At 41.6% G+C, this 25,737-nt stretch overlaps 1 protein-coding gene across 1 annotated transcript in view; it reads right to left on the reverse strand.

The window, feature by feature from the left end:
- Positions 1-7,037: 7,037 nt before the first annotated feature.
- Positions 7,038-25,737, reverse strand: part of itgb5 (integrin, beta 5) — a 47,285-nt gene continuing 28,585 nt past the window's right edge. Inside the window, exons 12-16 of the mRNA XM_061840963.1 lie at positions 15,177-15,399; positions 12,677-12,777; positions 9,288-9,407; positions 8,150-8,316; positions 7,038-7,178 (exon numbers count right to left, since the gene is read on the reverse strand). Coding sequence (XP_061696947.1) covers positions 7,089-7,178; positions 8,150-8,316; positions 9,288-9,407; positions 12,677-12,777; positions 15,177-15,399 — 701 coding nt within the window. The 3' untranslated portion in view covers positions 7,038-7,088. The remainder of the gene's footprint in view (positions 7,179-8,149; positions 8,317-9,287; positions 9,408-12,676; positions 12,778-15,176; positions 15,400-25,737) is intronic.

Below are 25,737 nucleotides of genomic sequence, written 5' to 3' on the forward strand. Positions count from 1 at the left end.
AACTTTCTGTTAGTCATCATTTTTGAGCATCTGTACCACCTTCCAGGTGGCTGGAGCTCAAACACTTGTGTACTGTGTAGTGTCATTAATAATGTTCCAGGCTCTGTTGAGGCACCAAAAGGAATAAAAGTCTACCACAGAGGGGAGAGGGGAGCCAATGAGCTTCTGTGCTGATTTGATTGTCTTTTGAAGCCTTTCTCTGTCTCCTTCCGTGCAGCTCTCGTACCAGAGGGAGACACAGTCCGTCAGCAGGCTCTCAGTGGATGAGCAGTAGAAGGCCAGCCAAACTATGTGTCCAGGTTGTTTTTCCTGAGGACTCTCACGACGTGGAGATGCTGTTGAACCTTCTTGATGACCAATGAAATGTTGTCTGTCCAGGAGAGGTCCTCAAAGATCAGGACCCCTACGAACCTGAATGTGCACACTCTCTCCACTCTCTCCGACGTTAATGAAAAGCGGAACTGGTTCAGTTTAATTGCTCCTGAATTCCAGCATAATTTCCTGTGTTTGTGTGTGTGTTCAATGCCGGATTGTTTTCTGAGCACCAAGTTATGAGCTTCTGGACCTCCTCTCTGTAGGGTGACTAATGTCTCTTTGAGATCAACATGACCACTTTTGTGTCATCAGAGAATTTGACAATTATATTATTTTTGTAGACTGGGCTCCAGTCAAAGGTGTAGCGACAATACAGGAGGGGGCTCAACACACAGCCATGTGTTGAGCTGATGCTCACCGTACGGGTGGAGGAAAGCTGGGCGCCGATTCTCACAGTCTGGGGTCTGTTGGTCAAAAAGTTCTGGATCCAGGTGCATGTTAGAAGAGAGTAGCCCAAGATGTCCAAATTATCAGAATGGCCGGGCTATAATAAACGAAGAGTAGCCTAGCGTAGCATCTTCCAGGTGACTCAACACAGTGTGCAGAGCTATGCTGATTGTTTCCTCTGTTGATCTATTCACCTGGTATGCAAAGCGGTGGGAGTCGTGGAGAAGGTGGAGGCAGTCTTTATGTACTTGAGAACCGGCCTCTCAAAGTACATCATAATGACAGGTGGGGGTGCACTCAGGGCAATAGTGGTATGTAAACAGCTGCGATAATGGCTACAGTTAGCTCCCTTGGGATATAAAAGGGCCGGCATTTAATGGACACGTACTCAATGTCGGGTGAACTGTCTCAATAACCACGGTGTTTTTACACCAATCATCATCCAGGTACAAACAGAAGCCCCCTACCGCTGCTTTTACCGGAGTCCTCAGTCCGATCCCATCGGTGCAGAATGCTGCCGGCTAGGTACACACTAGCATCAGGAATGTTTGGATGACGCCAGGTAGAATATGTTATAATTAGGTCACAGCAGTCACAAACACAGCCATTATCTGCAAGATGTAATTCCAGCATATCCATTTTTTGGGGATAGATCTGGCATTTGCGTGGTAAATGCTTGTGTTGGAGGACACTTTTTTTCCTCCCCGTGTTCGTTTAATTTCGGGTAGTGAGAATTTTGGTTATCCAAATAAAGGCTGGAGATGATCAACAGTTTCTTCAAAGAATTTACTTACAGAATATTCCGAGGACTTATGAGTTACAGACAATGGTTGTAGGGAGCAGATCATAAGTGCGAAGATACAGAGAAAGCACACATCCTTTATCTTGTTAGAAGGGGGGGACTATGGGTGGTATCAAACCTGTAGCGTACTATCGGGGGTTTCCACTTAGACCAGGGGTCGGGAACCTATGGCTCGCGAGTCATACCTGGCTCTTTTGGTGATTGCATATGGCTCGCCCAGCCCTCATAACAACATGCTGTCCATGTGATTTTTGTCGTGCAGAGAAGGTTTGTCCTAGTGGCGTTGCCGTAGTTAGGTGTGGGAGACAACGCAAATGACGCAGAGACAGTTTGCCATAGTGGGTTGCCGTAGTTTTTGCGTGGTAGTCGAAGTCCAGTGGTGCAGAAGGGTCTAATGCTGATCTTATCGGAACAACTATTTATGGTAACGCTTTTGACAAAGGGTCGCTCAAAGAAAAGAATACGAGTACCACCAAAGTTTTCAACAAGAATGGACAGCCATTGTGGAGATGGAGGGTTCTGCTGTGTGTTTAAATCCACAGATGGGGAGTATGCCAAAGCGTTCGTATTCGACGTTGCCAATCAACATTTTGCCAAGTTCGCATCAAGACAAGATAATCAAATGAATAAAAGACACACCTTTGTTGGCAAGGACTGTTCACCACCCTAACAGCCTGATAGAAAATCAAATTGAATGACATTCACAATTAACGAATGGAAATCTCAACGCCTGCGTGAAGATTAATCTGACAGTGTATGAAACAGACTGTCAAGCCATTAGCAAAACCAGGAAGCACCTGAAGTCGCATAAATGGTAAGAAGTGCTTTTGTCATTATTGGTTAGCAACATCATGTTATTTAACAGAATTCAGAGACTGTATTGTACTCTAAAAGTGTTAGTTCGACATAAATGCGCAAATACACTTGTATTTAGTTTTTTAAATATTGCATGGCTCTTTTTAAATTATTTTTTAAAATATTTGGCATTTATGGCTCTCTCAGTCAAAAAGGTTCCTGACCCCTGAATTACACAAAGGGTTTCTGTCTCAACTGGTTCGAGTTGGCAATGGGTTATTACAAAGTGTCCAGTATGCAGTTCATCAAGGTTAGCCTAAATGCAGGGATGCGATCAAGGACACATCTGGCTACTGAACAAAGCTCCACTGAGGACATGAGGAAATTTTGTAGTCATGACTAAATATGGCCATAAGACATCCTTCACTTGGAAGAGGTGGTCTGTGTGGGTTCTTTAGCCTTAGCAGGCAGCTGGACCAACGGCTCTGCTTCTGCTTTCTCTCACTCTTCCGCCTGTGCCGCCTCACCGGCCTGACAATAAGGGCAAGCCCGGCGGTCTCTCTACTTCATCCTGAATACTGTTTACAGTGAAAGTTGCTTGAAATTGCTATTTTGTGTTGGTATCCAAAGTCCAAAAGTTCCTGGGAGGTATAACAGTGGAGTTCTAAGGAGTTTGTGAGCAAACTGCCCAAAAATCAAAGGCAAAATACAAAAAACTGATAGGAAGAGCCATAAGCCACTGCATCTGTACGTGGTCATCATCATCATCATCATGACATCTGCTCCTCCACTAGTTTGCATTACGGTGAAGAATCCATTCGCGCCTCCTGTTGCCTTATTTCTCACTCCGATTGTGTGGGAACAACTGCATCCTTTTGTCCTGCAGCTGTGTCAACAAGGCCGATGTGTTCTTTTCAAGCGGCTGAATGATGTATAATGTATAAAATGTTGGCAGCCAATAATGTAACCCCTTGTAGACACGAACCATCTGTTTTGTAAAGATGACTGTGCTACTAAAATACTGTATTTTTGTATATAATCCAAAAAGTCATACTGTAGATCTGTCCAAAATCCATCAAGAGAACTATGCCTCTTATTTTGGCCAACAGACATTTTTTACAGGAAGTACCACCTAAAAAATATGTATCCCTCCCGGTCTCACGTCATTAAAATACAATAGCATAGTAAGCTATCGAAAAAAAGACAAACATTTAGTATTATTGTAAGCCACTTTAACAATATACACAGAGTAAACATTAACATGGGACTTAAAGACTTAAGAAAGACAAATATTAAAATATTGGATGGATGGATACATTTTTAAAAGCAGTTCTGGAAGATGAAATGCAAATGTGTTTTGTTTTGATGTTAGATACAACTGTATTACTGGAGTCGTAGTACGCAAAGATACCACAGAGAATCACCGTGTTTGTATGTTGAGGGAGGGGGCATGCAGAGAGAGAAAGATTATTCTATGGTGTGAAAGCAACATACAGTAACCATCTATACTGTACACTGAGTGCCCATCCGTCCATTCATTTCCTTCCGCTTATCCGAGGCCAGGTTGTGGGGGTAGTAGTTTTAGCAGTGGGACATGCCCAGAACATCTCACAAGAGATGGAGGCCTCCAGGGGGGGGGGGGCAACCTAATCAGATGCCCAAGCCACTTCACCTGGCGCCTCTTTATGCCGATGCTAAACATGCTTGGTTTTAACCATTTAGGAAGTTGTGTGTATATGTGTATGGTTGTGTTGCTTGCAATAAGTGGTGCGCCAACTCTTTTGGGGGTCTCAAAAGCTGTTAAAAGGCTTACAAAAATTGGAAAAAGTTTGTTGACGTTAAATGCATACACTTTACGAGTTTTTGTTGAAAAAAGTATTTGGCAGGTGGGTTTTACCTAGGATCGGCGAGTGTGCCGACTTTCAAGGGTAATAAAGGGTGCCTCACTTAAAAAGTTAGGGAAAGGCATTTCTTTGACATAAAAATCAAAGTACATATACAGAAAAAGGGCTGTGAAAAAACTGACGCTTGTCTTGCCTTGGCTAGGGAGTGTGCCATGTTTGTTAAAGGGGATTGTGTTTTTAAAAATTAACCCAAGGTTAGTAATTCACATTGCTTTATTTAAAAAAATAAAATAAAATTGTGGTACTTTTGTATAGCTGCTATCAGCTGGTGTTAGACTTGTTTCAAGTGCATGGAAAGTGGTGGTAAAAGTCCTTGAGGCATATGGCCAAATATGATCGCCAATTTTTAAAAATCTCAAAAAGGACACATTAATATGCTAATGATGACAGAATGCTACATTTGACAATAAAAAAGCATCAAGTAAGTCACTTCATCCTTACTGAAGTGTAAATGACAGCACTCATGCACAACCACACACAATGAAACAGCTCAAACGACACACTGCTTCTTGTGAAACAACCGCATTTATTGTTGTTTTTGTGCAGTCACACAAACATGCTTCAGTCCTTTGTACAACTGCATGTGTTCCCACTGTGTTGTCAGTTATAGTGCAAACTATCATATCCACGCCATGCTTACACTTGATGCCAGCGTATCTAATTACTGTAGTTTTTTTTAAAGATGAAAGATTAATATGGTTATGTAAATTTCAGAGTAAAAAATGTTGAAAACTGTAATATTGCTAATCATACATTTGTGGAGATTATGAAATCATTTAAATGCTGGTGATTTTTTGTTGTTGTCCGTATTAATAACACCCTGCTGGTCGTTTGTGAAAACAGAAGTGGGAGCAAGTACCCTTTTCCCACTGTATGTAAAAGCTGGTATTTCCCCCACATTCAGAGGTAGCACCAGAGCTGCAAAACAGTGTGAAAGACTATTTTGTTCGGTAACACTCACTGAAGATACAGCAGGTGTCTCCTTATGCCTCACTCCATACCGATAATACCTATTGGCAGAATAAAGTGTCACTGAAATATCCTGTCATTGCTGGGCTCTGTATAAATAAATAAATGGCAGGTGACATCACTTTGGTATTGCTCACTGCACAGCGGACCAATCCAAACCATCAATCTGACAAATGTAAAAAAACATTTCCATTTATGATGTAAAATCTATCAGAGTACTGTTTTAATAAATGTTTTACCCCTACAATAAGTGGAGGATTGTATTTTCATTGTATACTAGTGGTTTAATGCAGTCACCTATTGCTACAAATGCACACATTTCTGTCATTGGCACTGTTTTGTATTCCAAACATTTTTCCTCCCAAGATATGAACTGTCACCTATGCAATGTATCGCGATGTCATTGGCATATCTTAATGTGGTTTTTCTCTCGTGGTTCACAATCTAGTACAAAGAAATGCCCATTTTTTCTTAATTTGGGGGATGGGAGGGGAGGGGGGAGTGTGGGTGGTCGGTATTGATCTGAATTTATATTTTAACAGTGGTTACCGTGCAATTGTATATTACATTTAGTTGTTGCTCTGATATCTTGCTGGTGCTCTAACATCTACATCTTGTTTGAAGTCTTATTTTTAAGAACTTTACATCACTGAGGAGTACCAAATTACCTCTGCGGTAAACCAACTTGATTTTGACTTCATGTGAAATCATTGGACAATGAGAGGATTGTAACAACATGTTACTAAGAGGAACACCATAAAGGGTGGCAGAGACTATCCTGAGCTGCAGTTACACATTAACACACACACAAACCTTCAAATGTCACCTAGGTCTGCACATATTTGGGTATGTTCAAAATTTTACCCCACTTGCATGTCAGAAAACACATTGAAATGCATTACCAGGCTGTCATGTGCAAGTCAAAACACCGGGTGGCACTATAAACCCAAAGCATACCAGTAGCCAATCAGAAAGCAGAAGAAAGTCATTGTCGTGGAAAAGCCAAAAAAGTTAAACCAAGGAAAATGCGAAAACATCAGTGAACAAGATTGCAGTCTACGGTTTTGTTATTGAATAATAGCAATGCAACATGAATGCATAACTTCAGTTTTCAGTTAAAAGTTAGTAGAAGCGATGGCACGGTGACGCAACTGGAAAGCGTTGACCTCACAGTTCTGATGACCCACGTTCAATCGCACCCCTCCCTGTGTGGAGTTTGCATGTTCTCCCCGTGTTTGCGTGGGTTTTCTCCGGGCCCTCCGGTTTCCTCCCGCATCCCAAAAACATGCAACATTAATTGGACACACGAAATTGCCCCTAGGTGTGATTGTGAGTGCGACTGTTGTCTGTCTCTGTGTGCACTTCAATTGCTTGGCAACCAGTTCAGGTTGTAACCCACCTCCTGCCCATTGACGGCTGGGATAGGCTCCAGCACTCCTGCGGCCCTTGTGAGGATAAGCGGCTAAGAAAAAGGATGGATCCAAGTTAGTAGAAGCACATTGAGGTTGCAGCCTCCAAAGTGTTCTCTGATCTTTCTTTTCAAGAAAATCTGATTTTATTTAGTAGAGGAAAAAGCCTCTGGGTGCATAGTTAAGCCTGGCAAGGACAATTTCTTTGTGTTTATAAAAATTGTACAAATCTGATCTGCAACGAGCTTAGCTAGTCACTAATGTTCAGCTGTTGATGCCTTGCTCATCAATCTGAAGAAGTCAAGCTTCTTCAGGACAAATTTTTTGCATGTATTTTCACTTCTCTGTCCTTGTTGAGGAAGGAGGAGGTCTAGTCCGCATTGGCCTCATGCCCCCCATAAGGGTTCCACTTGCTGGACCGGTCCTGCCGCCCCACATGCAGAGGCCTCAGTGGACCCCTCCATTATAGGGCTTGTCGAACATGTCTGTCTCCCCGAAACTGGATGACACTGGCTGCTTGTAGAGTGGGTTGGAAGCCTGCAGGATGGAACCAGAAATAACCATAAAGAATCAGACACACTCAAAAAGAATCAAACACAATTACATACCACAATAAGAAAGAATCACATAAAAAAAAGATAAAATCAGACATAACCACACAACAAGAGAGAAACAGATTACAACCAGACACAAGCCAATTGCAGAGCTCATATAAATAACCAACCATTCACATTCACACCTATGGGCAATTTGCCAGACATATGTAACAAGATATGACTAGCTACAACCAGATACAACCACACAACCAGACAGAATCAGACAAAACCAAACAAGCAGAAGCAATGAAGCGTCCATAAAGAGCCAGACAAAACCAGTCAAGCACACGCAGCCATAAATACCCTGACAACCAAAAAGAACCAAGCCAGATCCAATCAGATACAACCATTGGAACAGACACAGCCAGATACTACTTGAGAGAACCAGACAAAAACATAATGAAACTTACACACACAGAAACGCAAATACACGTGCACACACACGAGCACACGCACACACAAGTACACACACGCACACACACAAAACAGGCACAGCCACATAATACCACACAACCACAGGGAACAACACGCAGCCATCAAGAACCAGACAAGCAGAAATAACTAGGTAAAACCAGATAAAAGCATGCACAACCAGAAAGAACCGGACGGAACCATCCATCCATTTTCTGTACTACTTGTCCTCACTAGGGTCGCGGGGGTGCTGAGCTTATCCCAGCTGAGTCTGGGTGTGAGGCGAGATACAGCCTGAATTGGTTGGCACATTAAAACAACCAACCATTGGCACTCACATTCACACCTATGGGCAATTTAGGGTCTTCATTAACCTACCATGCATGTTTTTGGGATGAGCTAACACAAACAGAAGCACTTGGGCACAAACAAACAAACAACCAGTTGGGTCACAACTTAGTGAAAGTGCCCGCGTGATTGCACCATATTGGCCTCGCCTACCATCTCGTATCGTGCACGCGAGCGAGCATTCTGGAAGCGCGAGAACTCCCGGCGGTCGTGGATGGTGATGACCAACTTCCAGACGGCGAGTAGCACCACGCCTACCAGCAGGATGCTGCCCACCACCGCCACCAGCACCATCAGAGCATCTGGACCACCACCACATTCTGATGCAGGGAACATTTTTAGACAAAACAATACCTTGTGAATCCTAATCATTTTGACATTTTAAAAATTAATTTCGTGATTGTGCACTCTGTTTAGACAGTATTAGATTACAGTGACTCATCGCAAAGTCGCACTTTGGCATTTGCAAATGTACTATTTGCATTTATTTTGGAACCCATCCTCCATCATTCGCTTGTCGTATTTGTGTTCATGTCAAAGCAATGAAAGTAATACTTTGGCACAATCATGTGGCATCTTGGTGCCAAAGAACTTTGTTGAAATGAATTCAGAAGCTTCATTTGGACAAAAATAGTGCTTTGGCCCTGACTTGTGGCATGTATTGTAGAAACAATTTTAAAGCTTTTGGGTGCAGCATTACTTAATCCTGGATCTTCACTAGTCATGAGTCATGGTTCGGTCTAGTGATGTATTTATAATTAATTATTTTTGAAAAACTTTAGTTATTCTATTTAAAAAAAAAAAAAAAAAGAAGAATCCACAAAATTTTGACACTAAATTCAAATACTTTGCAAGATAGGATACAAATGGACAAAATTACGAATTGGAAATAGAAAAAATAATTCACGTACAAGCTTATTTTCATACATTGTATGACATTCTATGTATTTATTAAGTCAGATAAAGTAAGTATTGTCCAAAAAACATGCCAGTGTTTAGTTTTTAATTAATCAAATTCAGGACATTTCAGCAGTGGAAATACATTTGTATATAGAAATAACCAAATTATGTTTTCGTATGCATAGGGAATAAAGTTGCTCATTAACATTCTTTTGCTGTACTGATGCAGTTGCAACAAATCATGTAAGCATCTGTGAAATTTGAGAATGTACTGTGAATATTTAGTACGAACTGGACCCAATCACCCTTGTGGAGAAGTTCTCAAGTTGTTTACTTCTACAAAGAATGTGTCTCGGTCATGTAGTGAAGAGAAAAGAAGTTAGAAGCTCACCCGGTTCCGTCAGGGCGGTAAGAACGGACAGTCCACTGGCGTGCTCAGAGTACGTGAACTTCATCACGCAGTCGTTGTCCGTCTTGTAGAGGCACAGCACGGCACCCGGCTCGTCCGTTTCTTGGGGAAAAAAAAAGAAAAATAAAACCATTAGGTTCACTCAATCACGAACAATCTGATACGGCAAAATAGTTCAACTCAAAAACCTCATCACAGGAGACAAAAACATTCACACTCACATTAAAACCTATGTGCAGAGTACAAAGGAACGTAACACACGTTTTTGGAATGTGGAAAGAAACCAGCGCATCCAACATCCAAACTCCACACAGGGAGCGGGGAGCCCAGAATCTCAGAACTGTGAGGCAGATAATCTAAACTCTAGAGCAGTGTGCTGGCTAGATATTGTTACCCCCCCCCCCACACACACACACCAAAAAAAAGTATTTATTTACCCATTTGTTCTTAAGGTTTAAAAAAAAAAACATTACAAAGAAAAATTTCACATTTTTTTCTGTTTTGTGAAAAGAAAGCTGGTATGTAATTATTCATATGAGGAGAGATTACATCCAAAATTCAAGCATTTAATGATTAATTAAATAACCATAAAAATATCCATTCGCTCATACTTTTTCCGTTCTAACAGTTTTTATATTGACTCTCATTAAGTTGTTGGTCGAAATTAATTATTTCGGGATAAAAGAGGACACAGAGCTGGAGTGACAGTAGTGTAAAAAAAACAATCCAGCATGGAGGCAAATTCACATGGTCACATATCACATTTTCACTCAATGCTCACTGGTCGTAGTGTGTATTTGTGTATGTGTGTGTGCACAAAGGAGGAAGAGGGAATCGAACCACAAAGTTCTCCCTCCTCTGGTTGTAAGTGGAATGTACATGTGGAATCCATTAGGGCTGATCCGCCAAGCGAGGAATGCTATGAATCACGTCAGAATTGGGCCAACACGCAGCCCTCCTAAAATAGTTCCAACAGCGACATCACGCACGGATGTACACACACACACACACGCTCACACACATCTGGCACTTGGGCCGAATTATGTTGCATCTAACACTGGGGCAATTTTTTACTCAATTGCAGAGGGTAAGAGGCATCTGTTTGTAAAAAAAAAAAAAGGCTTGTGTAGGGTGCAATAAAAACTGTGAAAGTGGCTGCATAGTAAAGATAATTACAGACAATAAGTAATATTATTTTAAGAGATATTTGTGTGTTTTTGTGGATGTGTGTATTTATTTCAGGAGGAAATACAGGAGAAGAGCTAGAAGAGGACCAACCGAGAACAAGGTCTCAATTAGCCCATTATTTGAGCAAAGAACGTACTGTTTAGCTTTACGCAGAATTAAATAAAGGAGGACCATACTATTATCATTTGGGGGATGACATTTATTTTAAATGAAAGCATTGTTTGAGGCACTAAGAGAAAGTAAAAATAACAGCTAGAATCGCATAGTAGTTACTTGGGAGAGAAACTAGTGGCAATTAAAGATGAGAAATTTACTTGTTGAGGTGGATTATGGACCCAGCCACAAAATGAGGCACTAATACAGCTGCCTGAGGAAATTTGGTATTAATAGTGGGTTCGTATCCCACTGGGGCCTCCACTCCCTGAGAAGGGTTGCGTCAGGAAGGGCATCCGGCGTAAAAATTGTGCCAAACATATATGTGCGTTCATCTGAGATAACATGCTGTGGCGACCCGAAAGGGACAAGCCGAAAGAAACTTACATACTTTTTACTTACCCTCAGTGATTAAATACATCTACAGCAAGATTAATTAGGGGAGCAGTGAATAGAACAGCGCGTACCACAATACTTCAGGAAATATTGTAAATGTATGGTACGAACAAAAAGCCAACTGTACTTACTTAGAGGAAGACCATATGTATGTATTTGTGGTGAGGTATTTGTTAATCCCTTCTTGGGCCATCACCTTATCATGGTGGAGGGGTGTGTCCCAATGATCCTAAGAGCTAAGATGTCTGGGGCTTCGCGCCCCTGGTATGTTCACCCACGGCAAAAAGGTTCTAGGTGAGGGACCGGACAAAGTACGACTTCATAAAACCCCTACGATGAATAAAAATAAGTTCCACTTTTCTGGATGCGGGTCACCAGGCCCCCGCTTTGGATCCCGGCCTGGAGGTGGGGCTCGAAGGCAAGCACATGGTGGCGGGGCCTACCCCCATTGGGCTCGGCCAGGCACAGCTCGAAAAGGTAATGTGAGTCCCCCTTCCCACGGGCTCACCACCTGTGGGAGGGGCAATCGGGGTCGGGTACAGTGTGAGCTGGGCGGTGGCCAAAGGCAGGGACCTTGACGATCTGATCCCTGGCTACAGAAGCTGCCTCTAGGGATGTGGAACGTCATCAGTCTGGCAGGGAAGGAGCCCGAGTTGGTGTGTGAGGTCGAGAAGTTCTGATTAGATATAGTCGGGCTTGCCTCGACACACGGCTTAGGCTCTGGTACCAGTCCTCTTGAGAAGGATTGTATTTGCTTCCACTCGAAAGTTGCCCACTGTGAGAGGGACTGAGGAGGTGTGAGTATACTTATTGCCCCCCGACTCGACACCTGTACATCGGGGTTCACCCCGGAGGGCGAGAGGGTAGCCTCCCTCCTCCTTCTGGTGGGGGGCGGTCCTGACTATTATTTGTGCATATCTACCAAACAATAGTTCAAAGTACCCACTGTTTTTGGAGTCCTTAGAGGGAGTGCTGGAGACTGCTCCCGGTCAGGACTCCATTGTTTTGCTGGGGGACTTCAATGCTCATGTGGACAAAGACTGTGAGACCTGAAAGGACGTGGTAGGGAAGAACAGGAACAATTATCTAGTGATTCATTGTGTTTATTGCAGCGGGAGCCACTATTTGAGGAACTATTTAATACTACCCTGCTTTTTAATAATTTGGGGTTGCCCTCCTTATTTATCCAAGCTTGAAAAGTACAGACGGAGTTTCAATACAAGAGGACCTGAGTGGAAGTCAGTGGAAGCCACGATTTGAGGAAATACAGTACGAAACCAGCGCTTACACTAGGGAGTAGTCAATTAAAAAAGTGGGACATCTGTGTGTAGCTATGCAGCTGGATCATATTTTGGAAGAACTTTACTTCAACTCTTCCATGATGTCACACAGAGCTAAGGCCAAGTTGTTCTGTAAATGTACCAACATCAACATTCTGATTGTTCTCAATACGCATGAATTTAAAGTGTTTTTGATGTAAGAAGCAGAGGTGTGTTCACCCAGTGATGCTTCAAGTGGCTCTCTAAAATAATGACGGTGCACAAGGTTTGGAGGCCAAGAAGAATGCTGGCACAGATGTGAATGCAGCTGTGCATGTATGTTTGCAAGTGTGCTCGTGGACAGTGTTTACTTACTGAGTGACTCCACCGTGATGATTTCATCCTTGCAGAGACGCTGGCAAGTCTGGTTGTCTGAGATCTTTCCAGAGTTGAAAAGCCGACACTCAATGCATTCTCTAGAGGAGGAGAAAGACATGGAGGAGGAAGCAGTTTAAAGGAAAAGGAAAAACGCCTACTCTTCGAAAGTTATGTTTGATATTTGTGGTGTGTTTTAAAGCAGAGCAAATTTATTTCATACACAACACAATGCGCTTTATATGATTAAAATCATTCAAATACAAAAATTTTGATTTGAAAATAAAAATACACTAAAAACAGCTTTTAGTGCAAGAAATAATATTGAAAATAGATGTACTCAAACGCATAAAAAAAGTTTTTAATCTGGATTTGAAAACACTCACACTTGGGTCTGATGTCACCCCTCTTGGCATTCTAATCATTTTTTTTTTTTTTTTGCAGCATAATACCTAAATGCTGCTTCACCATGTTTGCTTTGGACTCTGCACAGTACTATTTGAACTGAGTGTAGTCGATCTCAGAGTCCTACTGGGCTTGTATTCTATTACCATTTCTTTCATGTATTCAGGACCTAAACCATTTAGTGATTAGACAGTCTTAGAATTAGAGTTACATGCTCTGACCGCTTTGTTCTGGTCACAACCCAAGCTCCAGTATTCTGAACAAGTTGCAGCAGTTTAATGCTCTTTTTGGGAGCACAATCAGAAGATCATTACATTGGGTTGTTTCCACGTGACGTCACCGATTGTGCATCCTTTGGACGGCGGCCGTTTTTTATCCCTGAGTTCGGTACTCATACATACGCAAGGTGGACGACATTATGTTTCTACCTGCATTTATCGAAGACGCGACCGACAGCACATCAAGCTCAGACTGACTACTAGGCTAAATGGCATACACACATCATGGGACTCAGGACTGCGTCACAAAGGCGCACTATTGTGCCCTTGATCTTTTACTCTATGTGACAGACGAGGAGAAGTGGGATTGGACACTTGTCTGTTCAAGACGGTTCGTAAATGGTTAGTTCAGTCTTATTTTTTATAGTTAGGTTGTTGTAGCTAACGAAAATCGCTGCAGTGTGTGCTGAGTTCTGTAACGTCTGGGCACCATTCCTCGTTGATATAAAACCATATTCCACCACCTTTCATTTTCCGTGTTAGCATACAGGTAAGTGCCCATATAAAAAAATATATATATGGGCTTGTATGCTCACACATAAAACGAAAGGCGGTGGAATATTATTTTTTTAATATCGAGGCAAACTCCATTTATTCCATTTTTTTTCAAAAAGTAAAACCTGTATATTAGTTCACCACAAGCAAAGTGAAATGTTTATTATTTGTTTAAAATTTGATGACAATGGCAGAAAGACAAAAGAATAAAAATACAGTATTTCACAAAATTCTCGAATCTTTCAAGGGACTAAAAAAAAGGATCTCAACTGGAATGTTGGCCTTCAGAAAAGAGTGTCGATTAAGCTTGTTAGCTCGGCAACACGATCAGCACAATGGAGGTTGAAGCCGGGCAGGGTGATAGCAGCGTCAGGCACTCTTCCACAAAGCCAAGTCTCCGTGAAGCACAGAGCCGCAGAACATCCAACATCTTTTGTGGGAAACGTTAGATGATGTCCCCGCTTTTGTAGGCGCATTTGTATCCCGGATCGCGAGCCTCTTCGTCGCGAGGCTTTGAAGAGTGCGTCGACTAGCAACTCTGGAAAAAGCTCCAGTGAATTGGCTCAGGTTGTCAAAACAAGTCAGAAGAAAAGTCAGAAGAAGGCTCTCTAATGGTTAGCAAGTCCTCTCTTTTGTACTTGAGTCCCAAGACACCCGTGAAACACAAAAACACAAACAGTAACGGAGAGTATTCCGTAGGCTGCCACACTGGTTGGCGTTAGGTGGAGAGGTTAAATGGTGGCGCGCAGTGGTGTATGGGTAATTCAGGAAAAATTGTGACGTCAGTGAAAACAACCCATAATCAACTAGACGTGAGATAATGAGTTTCTTCTGTAGGGGTTCCGGGCTCTCCCTTAGCGATAGGGTGAGAAGCTCAGTCATCCGAAAGGGGCTCAGTAACGAGCCACTACTCCTTCACAGTGAGAGGAGCCAGATGAGGTGGCTTGGGCATCTGTTAAGGATCCGTCCTGGACGCCTCCCTGGTGAGGTGTTATGGGCACATCTCACCGGGACTCAGACCCTAGGGATGACCAAGAACGCGCTGGAGAGACTACATCTCTGGGCTTGCCTGATAAAGCGTCAGGATTCTCTCAAAAGGGCTGCAGGAAATGGCTGGGGAGAGGGAAGTCTGGGCCTGTTCCCCGTTAAAGCTACTGCCCCCATGACCCAAACGTAAATAAGAAAAAGAAAATGGATGGATGGATTTAGGGCTGGTGTCAAACTGGTTAAACAGCAGAAATTAATTGTAGGCAAATTCCAGTCCATTAACTGATGAGACCAAATTACCCTCAACCATCTTAGATCTTATTCCTCTTACAAACCTTTTCGTATTGCAGGCATCCGGGCAGGTAGGGCATTTTTCGCAGGTTTCGCCGAATGCGCCGGGCTGCGTGCACTGGCAGCGACCGCACACGCAGTTGCCACGCCCGTTGCACATCTGCCCATTGTCAGCAATGCACGATGCCGTTTCCGTGAAGCAGTTGCAGTTGTCTCCAATGTAGCCCGCATGGCACTTGCACTCACCGCAGTGGCACTCACCATGGCCTGTCAAGAAGAGTTAAGAAGTTACCACTTCAAACCCATCTTATTTCTGGGTAAACTTGAATGACATTGTAAGGCAAAGATGTCAAAGAAACATAGTAGATGACCTTTGGCCTCATGACAGACAACTATGGGATTATAATGCTGCTCGACAACTGACTTGTAACTTAGGGGCGACATGGAAAAAAAATTAAGGTTGGAGTTCCATCCACCCATCCATCCATCCATCCATTCATCCATTTTCTGAGCCGCTTATCCTCACAAGGGCCACAAGATTGCAGTTGGAGGCTGTCCCAGCTAACTTCAGGTAGGAGATCGGGTAAACCCTAAATTGGTTGCCAGCCAATCGCAGGGTTGGAATTCCAAGTGGAAGATTCAATATGACACAAACACAAGGCTCTTTCATACAGTGATGCTACAAAATGGGTGCATCGTTTATTTTGTCTGCATCCTTCACAAAGAACCCAAAGAAGCATGGCATTGCCATAACTGTGTGCTTAAACGTGGCAACTGCATCCTGCAATCAGGTGACATCAATGCCAGTATTTGGTGCAATGTAAAAAGTTGTCTGACAGTGGCAAGTGTGAAAGGGGTTACACACTCAGTCAACACTTTTGGTGCTGGAAAACTGCTGGATCCACTTCGTCCCCCCCATTCTGTGTCAGTGTTATTTATACAGCATGACGACTATGGAAAAACTCATGAGAAAGATGAGTTTTACAGGCCCAAACAGCAGCATGCAACAGAGGAAGCCTGATATTGACAGCCCCCCCCTCATGATAGTGGTTAGTAAACGGCAGCTATGACACACACTATACATTGGACGTTTTGATGATACACACAAAAAGATTTCTCAAAATTCTTTTTCAAAAAACATTCGGCCTCATTCACTAACATTGCAAATTCAAGCATTTGTGGCTCAAATCTGGGATTCATCAATATGTTCGTACTTGGATTTGTGGACAAACAAATTGAGTCTAGGTATCAGGTCATACATATGTACAGGTGATGAAGGATCAGCTTTTGAAAAAACAACTTTTACCCAATATTGGGTTGGGGATCGTTTGAATTTGAGAGATTCCGGTTCCTCATTTTGATTCTGTTCTAATTGATTCTCGACTCCGATTATTTTAGGATGCTGGGTGAAAAACATTAGCATGGTTTAAATAAAGGATGTCCAAATTACACCCATTTTGTTAGGAGCTTGCACCATAAACTCAACTCAATCTTTGACTCAGGATTCTTTATAACCAGATTTAATATCAAACCCATGATATAAGAGGCAGTGTGTGTGGAACTAACCCATTTGAGTTTATATTCAGTTATTGTTTCATTTCAAATTTAAATATCACATTATTAGCAAGTTATTTGCGACTGTTTTGTCATCTCAAATCATTTATATACGCGAGTTTTAACTTGACCTCCTGTTTTAAGAATTTACCCTTTATTTTGAAGGGTTTGCACCAGAACTCAACATTTTGGCACAAAGACTAACCTTACATGACAGTAATAACAAAAATAAAATGAAAAAAAAAAATCAATGAATGGAACCAATTGCTCTGTAAAACATTGATTCCTCTACCTACCCACAAATGAGACATAAGGTTAGCATTTGTGATAATTTGAGACGACGTTTTTGTAAATTTTGTTGGAACTAAGTGTGTGAAGATGCTAGTTTGACACTTTGGTGAAGTTTTAGCTGAATCTCAAGCATCTAATGAGACTAATTTCTATTTTGCTCTTGTGTGTCATCAGTGCTTACGTACTGCAAAAACCGCCTTTACACAATATAATCTTCATCAAAGTGTAGCACTGAGGTGGGTGGTCATTTATTTTCACATAGTTAAACTTTTGTTCACCGCTGGAATTGGGCACAAGCACGTCTTTGTGCACGTTGTTCTTCATTGATTTTCGCAGCTTCTTCATTGGCGGCAGCTTAAAAAGTCCACTGTGACACAGTAACACTGTTTCGGCTTAAAAGGGATAAAGATCATGCTTTGTGCTTGACCGAACTGTCGAACAGAGCAAAAACAAACAAGCAAAAAAAAAAAAAAAAAAAAAAAACAAAAAAAAACCCAACAGCAAATGTCTCGTTCCTGTATTTTAACAACTAATTCAGTGATTGTTCATTCTCAGCTCTTCATTTTTTAATGCATGTTCTGAGCACCAGGATCTCCAATTTAACCTCACAATCTGAGTGAAACCAAGATTTAACGGACCTTGATTTAACAGACTTTGAATTTAACGGACAGAAAATAGTGTTGTGTTGGAACTCAATATCCCTTTTAATTAATTAATTTTATCTTATAAGGTTAGTTTGGATAAACTTAAAAAAACATTTTAAAGCTTAAAAAAATATATTTACTTACAAAGATTTTGTCTTAGGCATCGCAACGAGCAATCTGCCTCACAGTTCTGAGGACCTGGGTTCGAATCCAGCCCTGCCTGTGTGGAGTTTGCATTTTCTCCACGTTCCTGTGTGGGTTTTCTTCAGGCACTCCGGTTTCCTCCCACATCCCAAAATCAGGCACTCATTGAAGGCTCTAAAATACTCTGAGGTGTAAATGTGGATTTTTTTCTTCCTCCCTTGCGATTGGCTGGTGACCAATGCAGGGTGTACCCCAGGTTTTGCCTATAATAGCCAGCAAAGGCTCCAGCAAGTGCAACCCCAGTTAGGATAAGCGGAGCGGAAGATGAATGAATGAATTTTGTGCTGTGCTGATATTTCTAGTTTTAGATATTTGAAAGGCTTTCTTTTTTTTAAAAAAAACAAAAGAAGCATTTTGCCCTCTGCTGGTGTTTTCGGGCCAAAGTAAAAAAGCTTCAATTTAACGGACAGTCTGATTTAATGACAAACCCCTCGCTCCTACCAATCTGTGAGATTGAGGTTCCACTCGAGAAATAATATCATTATGACATTTTCAGTTTGGGTTAAGCAAGCTTCCAGACGATACCGACCTTTTGAAAATCCTAAACATACAGTATGTATTAAATAATAATATAAAAATAGGTTGAAAAAGTTATGAAAGATTTGGGGCTCTCTCTCACAACTTCAAACCTCCTTGCATGCATGGTAGATGCATCAAATGCATGCTCTTTTATAGGGAAAGATGCCCAGTACAGTGCAGAGCTATTGTACATTAAGAATGAATTCAAAATTCACTAACAAACACACAGTGGTGAGGAGAAGAAGATTGAATGTGACGCTGATTTTACGTTCAACTTGTGCGTGAAGTAACAGTCTATGCATTTATTAGTGAATGAGGCCCATTATTGTTTCAACAATACCATCGCCAACATCTTTTTTTGGCACCACAATTATTCACTACTGAGGTAGTCTGGAACTAATCCAGTTCCAATACAGGCAACGTTTTGCGGGGGCCTTGTTTGATTGGTCTCGCCATGTGCCCTCTCACGACGAGAGGGCTCTTTGACAGAGGGAGGCTGTTATCAGTGAAAAGTTACTAGACAAGCTTATTTCACAGTATTTGGACCTTACAAAGACTGTATTCATTCAGTGCAATTACTTAAACTTTATCAACACTTTGTTCCCAGTGGTCACCGCAGCCCATTTTGGCTGAAAGTGGTCAAATGTGGAATTTTGGTTATTTTATGTCTCCACATTCAAATTTTGTATGGTCTTTCTAAGTTTCCTCAAGGTCAATGCACATTGCTGTTCCCTGAAAATTCATATACAGTAACAGTTTAACCAAGCACTACCACAGATGTCAGTACTTCCTGCGCTCCAGATCATGTATCTCATGTTTTGATCAAGGCCTGACATGTTTTTCATGGTTGACAGGCAGCTAGCCAGCTACGGAGTTCCCGACAGCCATGGCAGTGCAGTTTCAGGCAGCTGAAATTGGATGGTTCTGAAACAGGGAAGACGTGGCTGTTGGAAACAAAGTAAATCTACCTTGAGAAAGGGAAGGATGCAATTCAAAGCGCGATCTCTTCCTCCTGTGGCCACAGATTGGACTTGTTTCATTCCATTCAGTTTTTCAACATTTCTCCCTAATGGTTATTTTCAATTTTGTTCTTGCACCCTTGGCCGCTACTTGTGGAAAATAAATACACAGGAAGAGCTCAGATAGTATGAAATTCTCCATAATAGCAATTCAAAAAAAGAATTCACATGTAAATAACTTTGTGGCCTCATGACGGACTTCCCGCAACCTCGTGAAACACACACAGGTGTGATGAATTCTGAAGAAATTCAACACTGCATATTGTACCTCACTAGAAACCACCACTTTAAAGAAAATGCAGCAATGCTTTTTAAGGCTCAAATGTCACTGTGTTGGACCTGGGATTTTAGTCTAGACTTCCAAAGTGATAACTTTCTCTGCTAAAAGGAAAATATCTAAGTTTAATCCTAAACCTCCTGTAATAACAAACTAATGCGTTATTAAGTGTCCTTTCATAAGCACTTCCAATGGAAAGTTTTGAGGGAGTAACTAGGTCACTAGGTGTGCCCCACCATCTAAAGACCAATAATGACAGTCTGGGATTGGAATGGTTCCAACTGCTACCGCAAGCCTAGAACGGAAGACGATGACTCAAAAAAAAAAAGAACAGGAAACAGTTTCATCAAGGCAGTGGTCAGGGTGGTGCAATCTCGTCTGGACAAGCAACACGCAACAAAAAAAAAAAAAGAAGAAAATATGATTAAGGATGGAGTGCAGCCTGTTTGAATGTCTCACCCCGGCAACAGCGCTGCTTGGGCCGTTAAGGACAAAGAATGCTGTTCTTTCTTAGGGAACTTTGCAGAAAACAAAATAAAAGTACAGCTGCCTCGGCACGAACCTGTTGCTCAAATAGTCTACTTGTGAACAAAACACTTTGGGTCTTTTGTCTTCCAGGGGACTCATTTTGTGGACTTAAAAAGAGAGAAATTCCTCAGACAAAAAAGTTAAAGTTAGAACCCAATTTTTGTATGTTTGTATACAGATACTTTCTGGTTATTACTTGATATCATTTAATTAACTGATTGCAGGATTACTTGTTGGGATGAGAATGTGCATGCTTCGGTGGCACTTTGCCAACTTTACCTCGTTTTGTGTAATAAGGCAAAGGTGGCTAAATGGCCATTTGGGATTTCTGAGTGAAAGATGCATTTTGGAGAAGGGTGAGGGTTTCAATTGTGACTTAAATGGAAAAGAGGGGGAGCCTTTTTAAAAAATTAACTTACATCAAAATCTACCTTAATCTTGAGCAGCAAATGCGGCACTCCTCCATTAGGTGCCATTGCAATCAGTTGTCCCGATGGGAGCTCGATTTGTCCAAAAAGTGAGCAGTTGTCACTTAACTGGCGTTAACAAAGTTTGTTAAAGGGGAATTCCAGTGGTTTGCATTAACAATGTATCCAATAGTTCATGTAATATGTACTCTATCTTGACAATGTGATGTTAAATCCTCTCTCATTTAATAGTGTTTTGAGAAGATTTCCATCGACATTACGAATTTTTTGGTGGACCGCCATTTACGTGAGTCACATGACCTATGTGCATGGATGTGACGTGTTATGTGCTGTTCCAAAGGCTCGATTACATGGGACACCATTATCCCCAGGGCTGATTTCTTGGATTTATCCTCATCTGATGAAGACATAGCAGTATCGCTTGATCGGGAAGACGGAGGAATACTTCTACAGCTCTGTACTGTAGTGGCCTTAAAAAGTAAAAAAGTTTGTACTGCATAGTAACATTGACCTAAAAAAAAAAAAAAAAGCTTCAATATATTGGAATCAGCTGTAATGGATCATGACAACAAACCATCAAACAAAAACTTTGCACCTTATACTTCTGTGTTTTTTTTTTTTTTAGGTAGTCACGTAGTTTTGATGAGTTCACAAATTTTGGTGGAACAAAATCAAACGCCTTTCCTCAGAGCTCTCTAGACTTTGTTATGGTACTTCTTCACTATGCGGTTAGAACTTATTCATTCTGTGGTTAAGTCACAACTGAACATGTGACCAAATCTTTGCAACAGGTTTAGTGTTAGTTTAGTTTGGTTAATTAATTAGTTTAGTAGAAAAAAAGTTGCTAGTATTTGACAAGAGCTGAGAAAGCTCCTTTTCCACCAGTTTTTAATGCAATTTGGCGCTGAACCTCCCAACTCAGAAGGCTTCACGCTGCTTTTACCATATACGATAGACAGTATACACACTGTGTTGGATCACCAAAGCCACAATTATGGGATCCAAAAGTATTTCCCCCCAGTAAAACGTGCCAGCACAAGAAGTGCAGCTTTCATGCCTACTAACGCGCTGCTGTATTTTTCTGCCTGGTGACAAGCGGGATTGTAACATCAAATTCAAAGGAGCTTAAGTCAATATTTGGAGACTAAATGAAGAGGAAATGAGATTCCGAGATATTTTTAGTGTCTGGCTCACTGTGTTGTTAAGTGCAAATTTGCCAACTTGTAAAATGAGCATCTACTGACGTGCAGCACCGAGGGGATTTCATTTAAAAAAGACATTTTGATAGCATGAACTTAACCCTTCTAGGAACATTTGGAGGACCATTGTGTGTTTGAATTGCATGGAACTTGTTCCAGTGTCATTTACAGTCCCCCCTCCCCTAAAAATAAACTGCTCGCGGGTCATTTTAGTTTGATGAACTATAGCCACATTTCCATCGAAAGTTCCAGCATCTTCTAAAAGACTCAAATTAAACATGTTCAGGTATTGTTTGACACAAAGCTAGAGGTGTAAGGCCTTTTAATGTAGTGGGTTGAGTGAATTACGTATCGCAGGGGCAGGTCAAAAACTTGAATGAGCCTTCTGGCAACTGTGGTGCTCTTGTGTGGATAAAAAGATTTTCAAATATGCAATGTTGCAATATGAGGCATTGAACATATTTCTAAAAATCAAGATGAAACTCAAGTTATAAAAAAAAAAAAATCCCGCAGAGAAATTATATACTATTAAATAATTTTAAAGTACGAGTGGATTTTGTGTCCTAAGGGAGGATGAAATGTGAACTGCTTCAAATTTCCTGTGGGACATCCCAGCAGGCCTCAAATAAATTCTACATGTCATCATTTGTAATTTTATTAAAGAACATCAGGTGATCCTTAGAGCGCGTCCCATCAAAATGGATAATATTTGTAAAGGCAGAGTTTAACAATTCCCTATTCATTAAAAGTCATATAAATGCTTCCCAATATAGTCAACAAGGACAAATGACAAACTGGCCAAATGTTGCATGTTAACACAAAATGTCCATCATAACCCAAGATCCATGATGCAGTTTTAGTTTCGATGAAGCTTTTTTGTTTTCTTCATTTTGGTGGTCAACTTAATAGAAAACAGTTATTGGTGCTGTCCATCTCCAGTCTGGAAGGAACTATCCCTTACCAAGACATTTCTCCAGTATCTGTGAAATCACGAGTGTATATTACGTTAGAGATTTTGTGTGGGCGCACATACGCAACATACTCATATGTACAAAAAAGAGGTAACAAAACTATCCATGAGTAAAGTCCAAACAATGTATTCCAACCGCCGACTCCAAAAAGAGCTGCTATTGATCATTTTCCAAAGTGACGGCTCATTGTGGTTCAGTGTCCTTGGGGCTTGTATCGCCTCGTGAGTTGGAGTCTTCAGACAGATTGTCTTTCTGGGAGAGGAAAATGAAGCTGATCTACTAGGATGTAGCTGTCCCGTGGTGAGCATGACGAAAACGACTCAGTGAAAAAAGTGAATAAAAAACACACTTAATGACCCGGGCGGCTGTGGCCGAGGTGTATGGTCTGGCATAGGGAGGGTGGCTCATTTAGCCTTTGAGCAGAAGATTTAAGAAGAGACAAAAACCTGCAATTAAGCAGCTACTGGAAAGAGTATCACAGTAGTGGACAGGGTGTAGGTCTCACACACACTTCAAGTTAATCAAGACAACGGTGGAAACTGCCCAACAAAGTGACAGTCAGCAACCACAAGACAAAACATGAAGAAAAGATTTCTCTTAGCCAACAAACTACTGCTGCTTAAGGCTTTTATCACAAGAGCAAATATAGTCATGAACCGATAATTAAATGTTTACCCTGACATTATTATACTATAAACAATGATCACTTATCATCTTCCACAGCCAAAAGTTGGAATGTTTTCCTCCAGTTGTGATAAGGAGACGACAAATTATGGGTGGAAAATTCCACGTTTGACACTACCACGAGTGAGGTTTTCATTAATTAATTTCAACTACAGAAAAAAGTTACGCCAAAAAAAAATACTTCCATGTCAATTATGTGGAGAATGGGAATGAGCGGCAAGGGAAAACATACAATTGAAAAGCAACTTTGACCTTGGTGGGGTCTGCTGTCAAGAGGGGCGTCCATTTATCTGTGGTTTAAAATGTGGTTGCAGCAATAATAGTGCCTATATAGTTTGTCTTTTAAAATTGCGCGAGTCGAGACATACCATGACTCATGACACTACATTGGTAGCGATGGGGAAAAAACATTTAGTCTCCTCTGTGTCGAAAAAGAACTGAAACCTTCCAAAATGAACAGCTTGCAAAACTTAAACTAGCAGTGGTCGCAATTAGAAGGATCAGGAAGTTTGACCTGAACCATTTTTGTTACAGTAAACAGCGTGATCAACTTGACACTGCTGCCAATATCAAACGCAAACTGTAAACAGTGTTTAACCGCCTCTGAAGTCTGCAGCTTGTGCAATTCTGTATCATGAAAATAATTACTAGATCAAAAAGGTCCTAATCCAGGATAAGGACTTAACTTCATTGACAAATCTGTACCATGTATGCCGGGCCAGTATTTGGCAATGTCATAAAGTAAATAAAGGTTTTGCTGCAACCGGCAGAACTTCTGATGGCTTAGTCAAGTCAATCACTGCTCTCAAAAGCAGTACACGACGTAAACTATGGTAAGTGACACTACAGCGCCAAACACATTCTTGGGGCAATATTACTACAGCAGTGGCATAGAGTGCAGTACATCAATTAAAAAAATAATCACACAGCAGTCACTGTGATTTGACAGGCACGTATGCGCCCGCGTGCCATCGCACTCGCAAGTCGAGCACAAAAAAAATCACGCGCATAAAATTCGTTACGAGTGGAAACATATAGGTATTGAAAGACGTCGCTTATTTTGTGCAGTCTTGACCAATGTTGTCTCCAAACTGCGCCACTTGTCGCCCACTGTCAGCGCACATGAAAACCGATCCAGTGTAGTGAACCACAAACTTTTTTTTTTTTTTTTCTTTCTTTCTTTTTTTTAACAAGGAAGCACATGGAGCTGCTGCTCAGCCTACTTCTACTTCCTAGCTTACCTGAAACCGCCCCCCTCGGCTCTTAACGGGGTGCACTCATAATTACAAACAGAACACACACCCGCAACTTTATATCTGTGGGCACACCCGTACATTTTTACAAATGTGAGTGACTCCACAGGCTAAAGCGAAACCCTATCAAAATTGACTTCCCGGTTTCTAATCATCCCTCGCAGACACTCTACTGCTTAATTATTTATGACTGACAGCTACTGAGTAAAAAAACACGAGTCAGCAGCCTGGGAGTAAAAATGATCATCATTCATGGCTGCAGGCCAAAGAACCACCCAAAAACCTGCTACACACGTCCCTTCAGTTGGGAATCTGCACACCTGGCCGGAGACGCATGTTCAACAAACAGTTCAGTTCTGTTCGTCTCTCTTTTGGCGTCCAGGCGGTAAAAAGGATTAGGTTTCCTATCAATGTTATGAGCCGTTGCAATGAGGTGGGATATGGCTGAGGCACTCAGCTTTTCCACAGCCATGCCGAAGGATTTTGCCTGTCACAGTCAAGTCAATTCACGTCGCAATGAAAAGAGGAGACGGTAAATGAATTTGACCTCAGGGACTGAATTCAGTTGTGTGAAGGAACCATGAACCCGATGTAGACCTGGCAATTTTTAGCTTTCGTAGGGAGTATGGCAGTTATTCTCTGTAAAAACACTGATGAGGATAACATCCAGAAAGTGACATTGTCTAGGTGTACCTAATATTGTGACCCGGTCTCTTGAGTACCGTAATTTCCAGTTTATAAACCGTGACTTTTTTCACACGCTTTCAACCCTGAGGATCATGTAGTGATGCGGCTAATTTGTGCATTTTCTTCTAACGGCCGTAAGGGGGCACTCGAGTGGAAAAAGTAAGAGTGAGATCGGTGGAATATATGTGCTGAGGAAGTAACTTTTACAGGTCCGGCCCTGTTAGAGCTGCGCTAGCGTGTTACTGCCTTGTCTCAGTGATTTTTACCAGTATGTTTTTTTTTAACTGGCCCTGTTAGCGTGGCGGTGATAGTATTAGCACAGCGGCGCTAGCATTAAACTCTCTGTG

The sequence above is a fragment of the Syngnathoides biaculeatus genome, chromosome 14 (assembly GCF_019802595.1).
Source record: "Syngnathoides biaculeatus isolate LvHL_M chromosome 14, ASM1980259v1, whole genome shotgun sequence".
Lineage (NCBI taxonomy): Eukaryota > Metazoa > Chordata > Actinopteri > Syngnathiformes > Syngnathidae > Syngnathoides > Syngnathoides biaculeatus.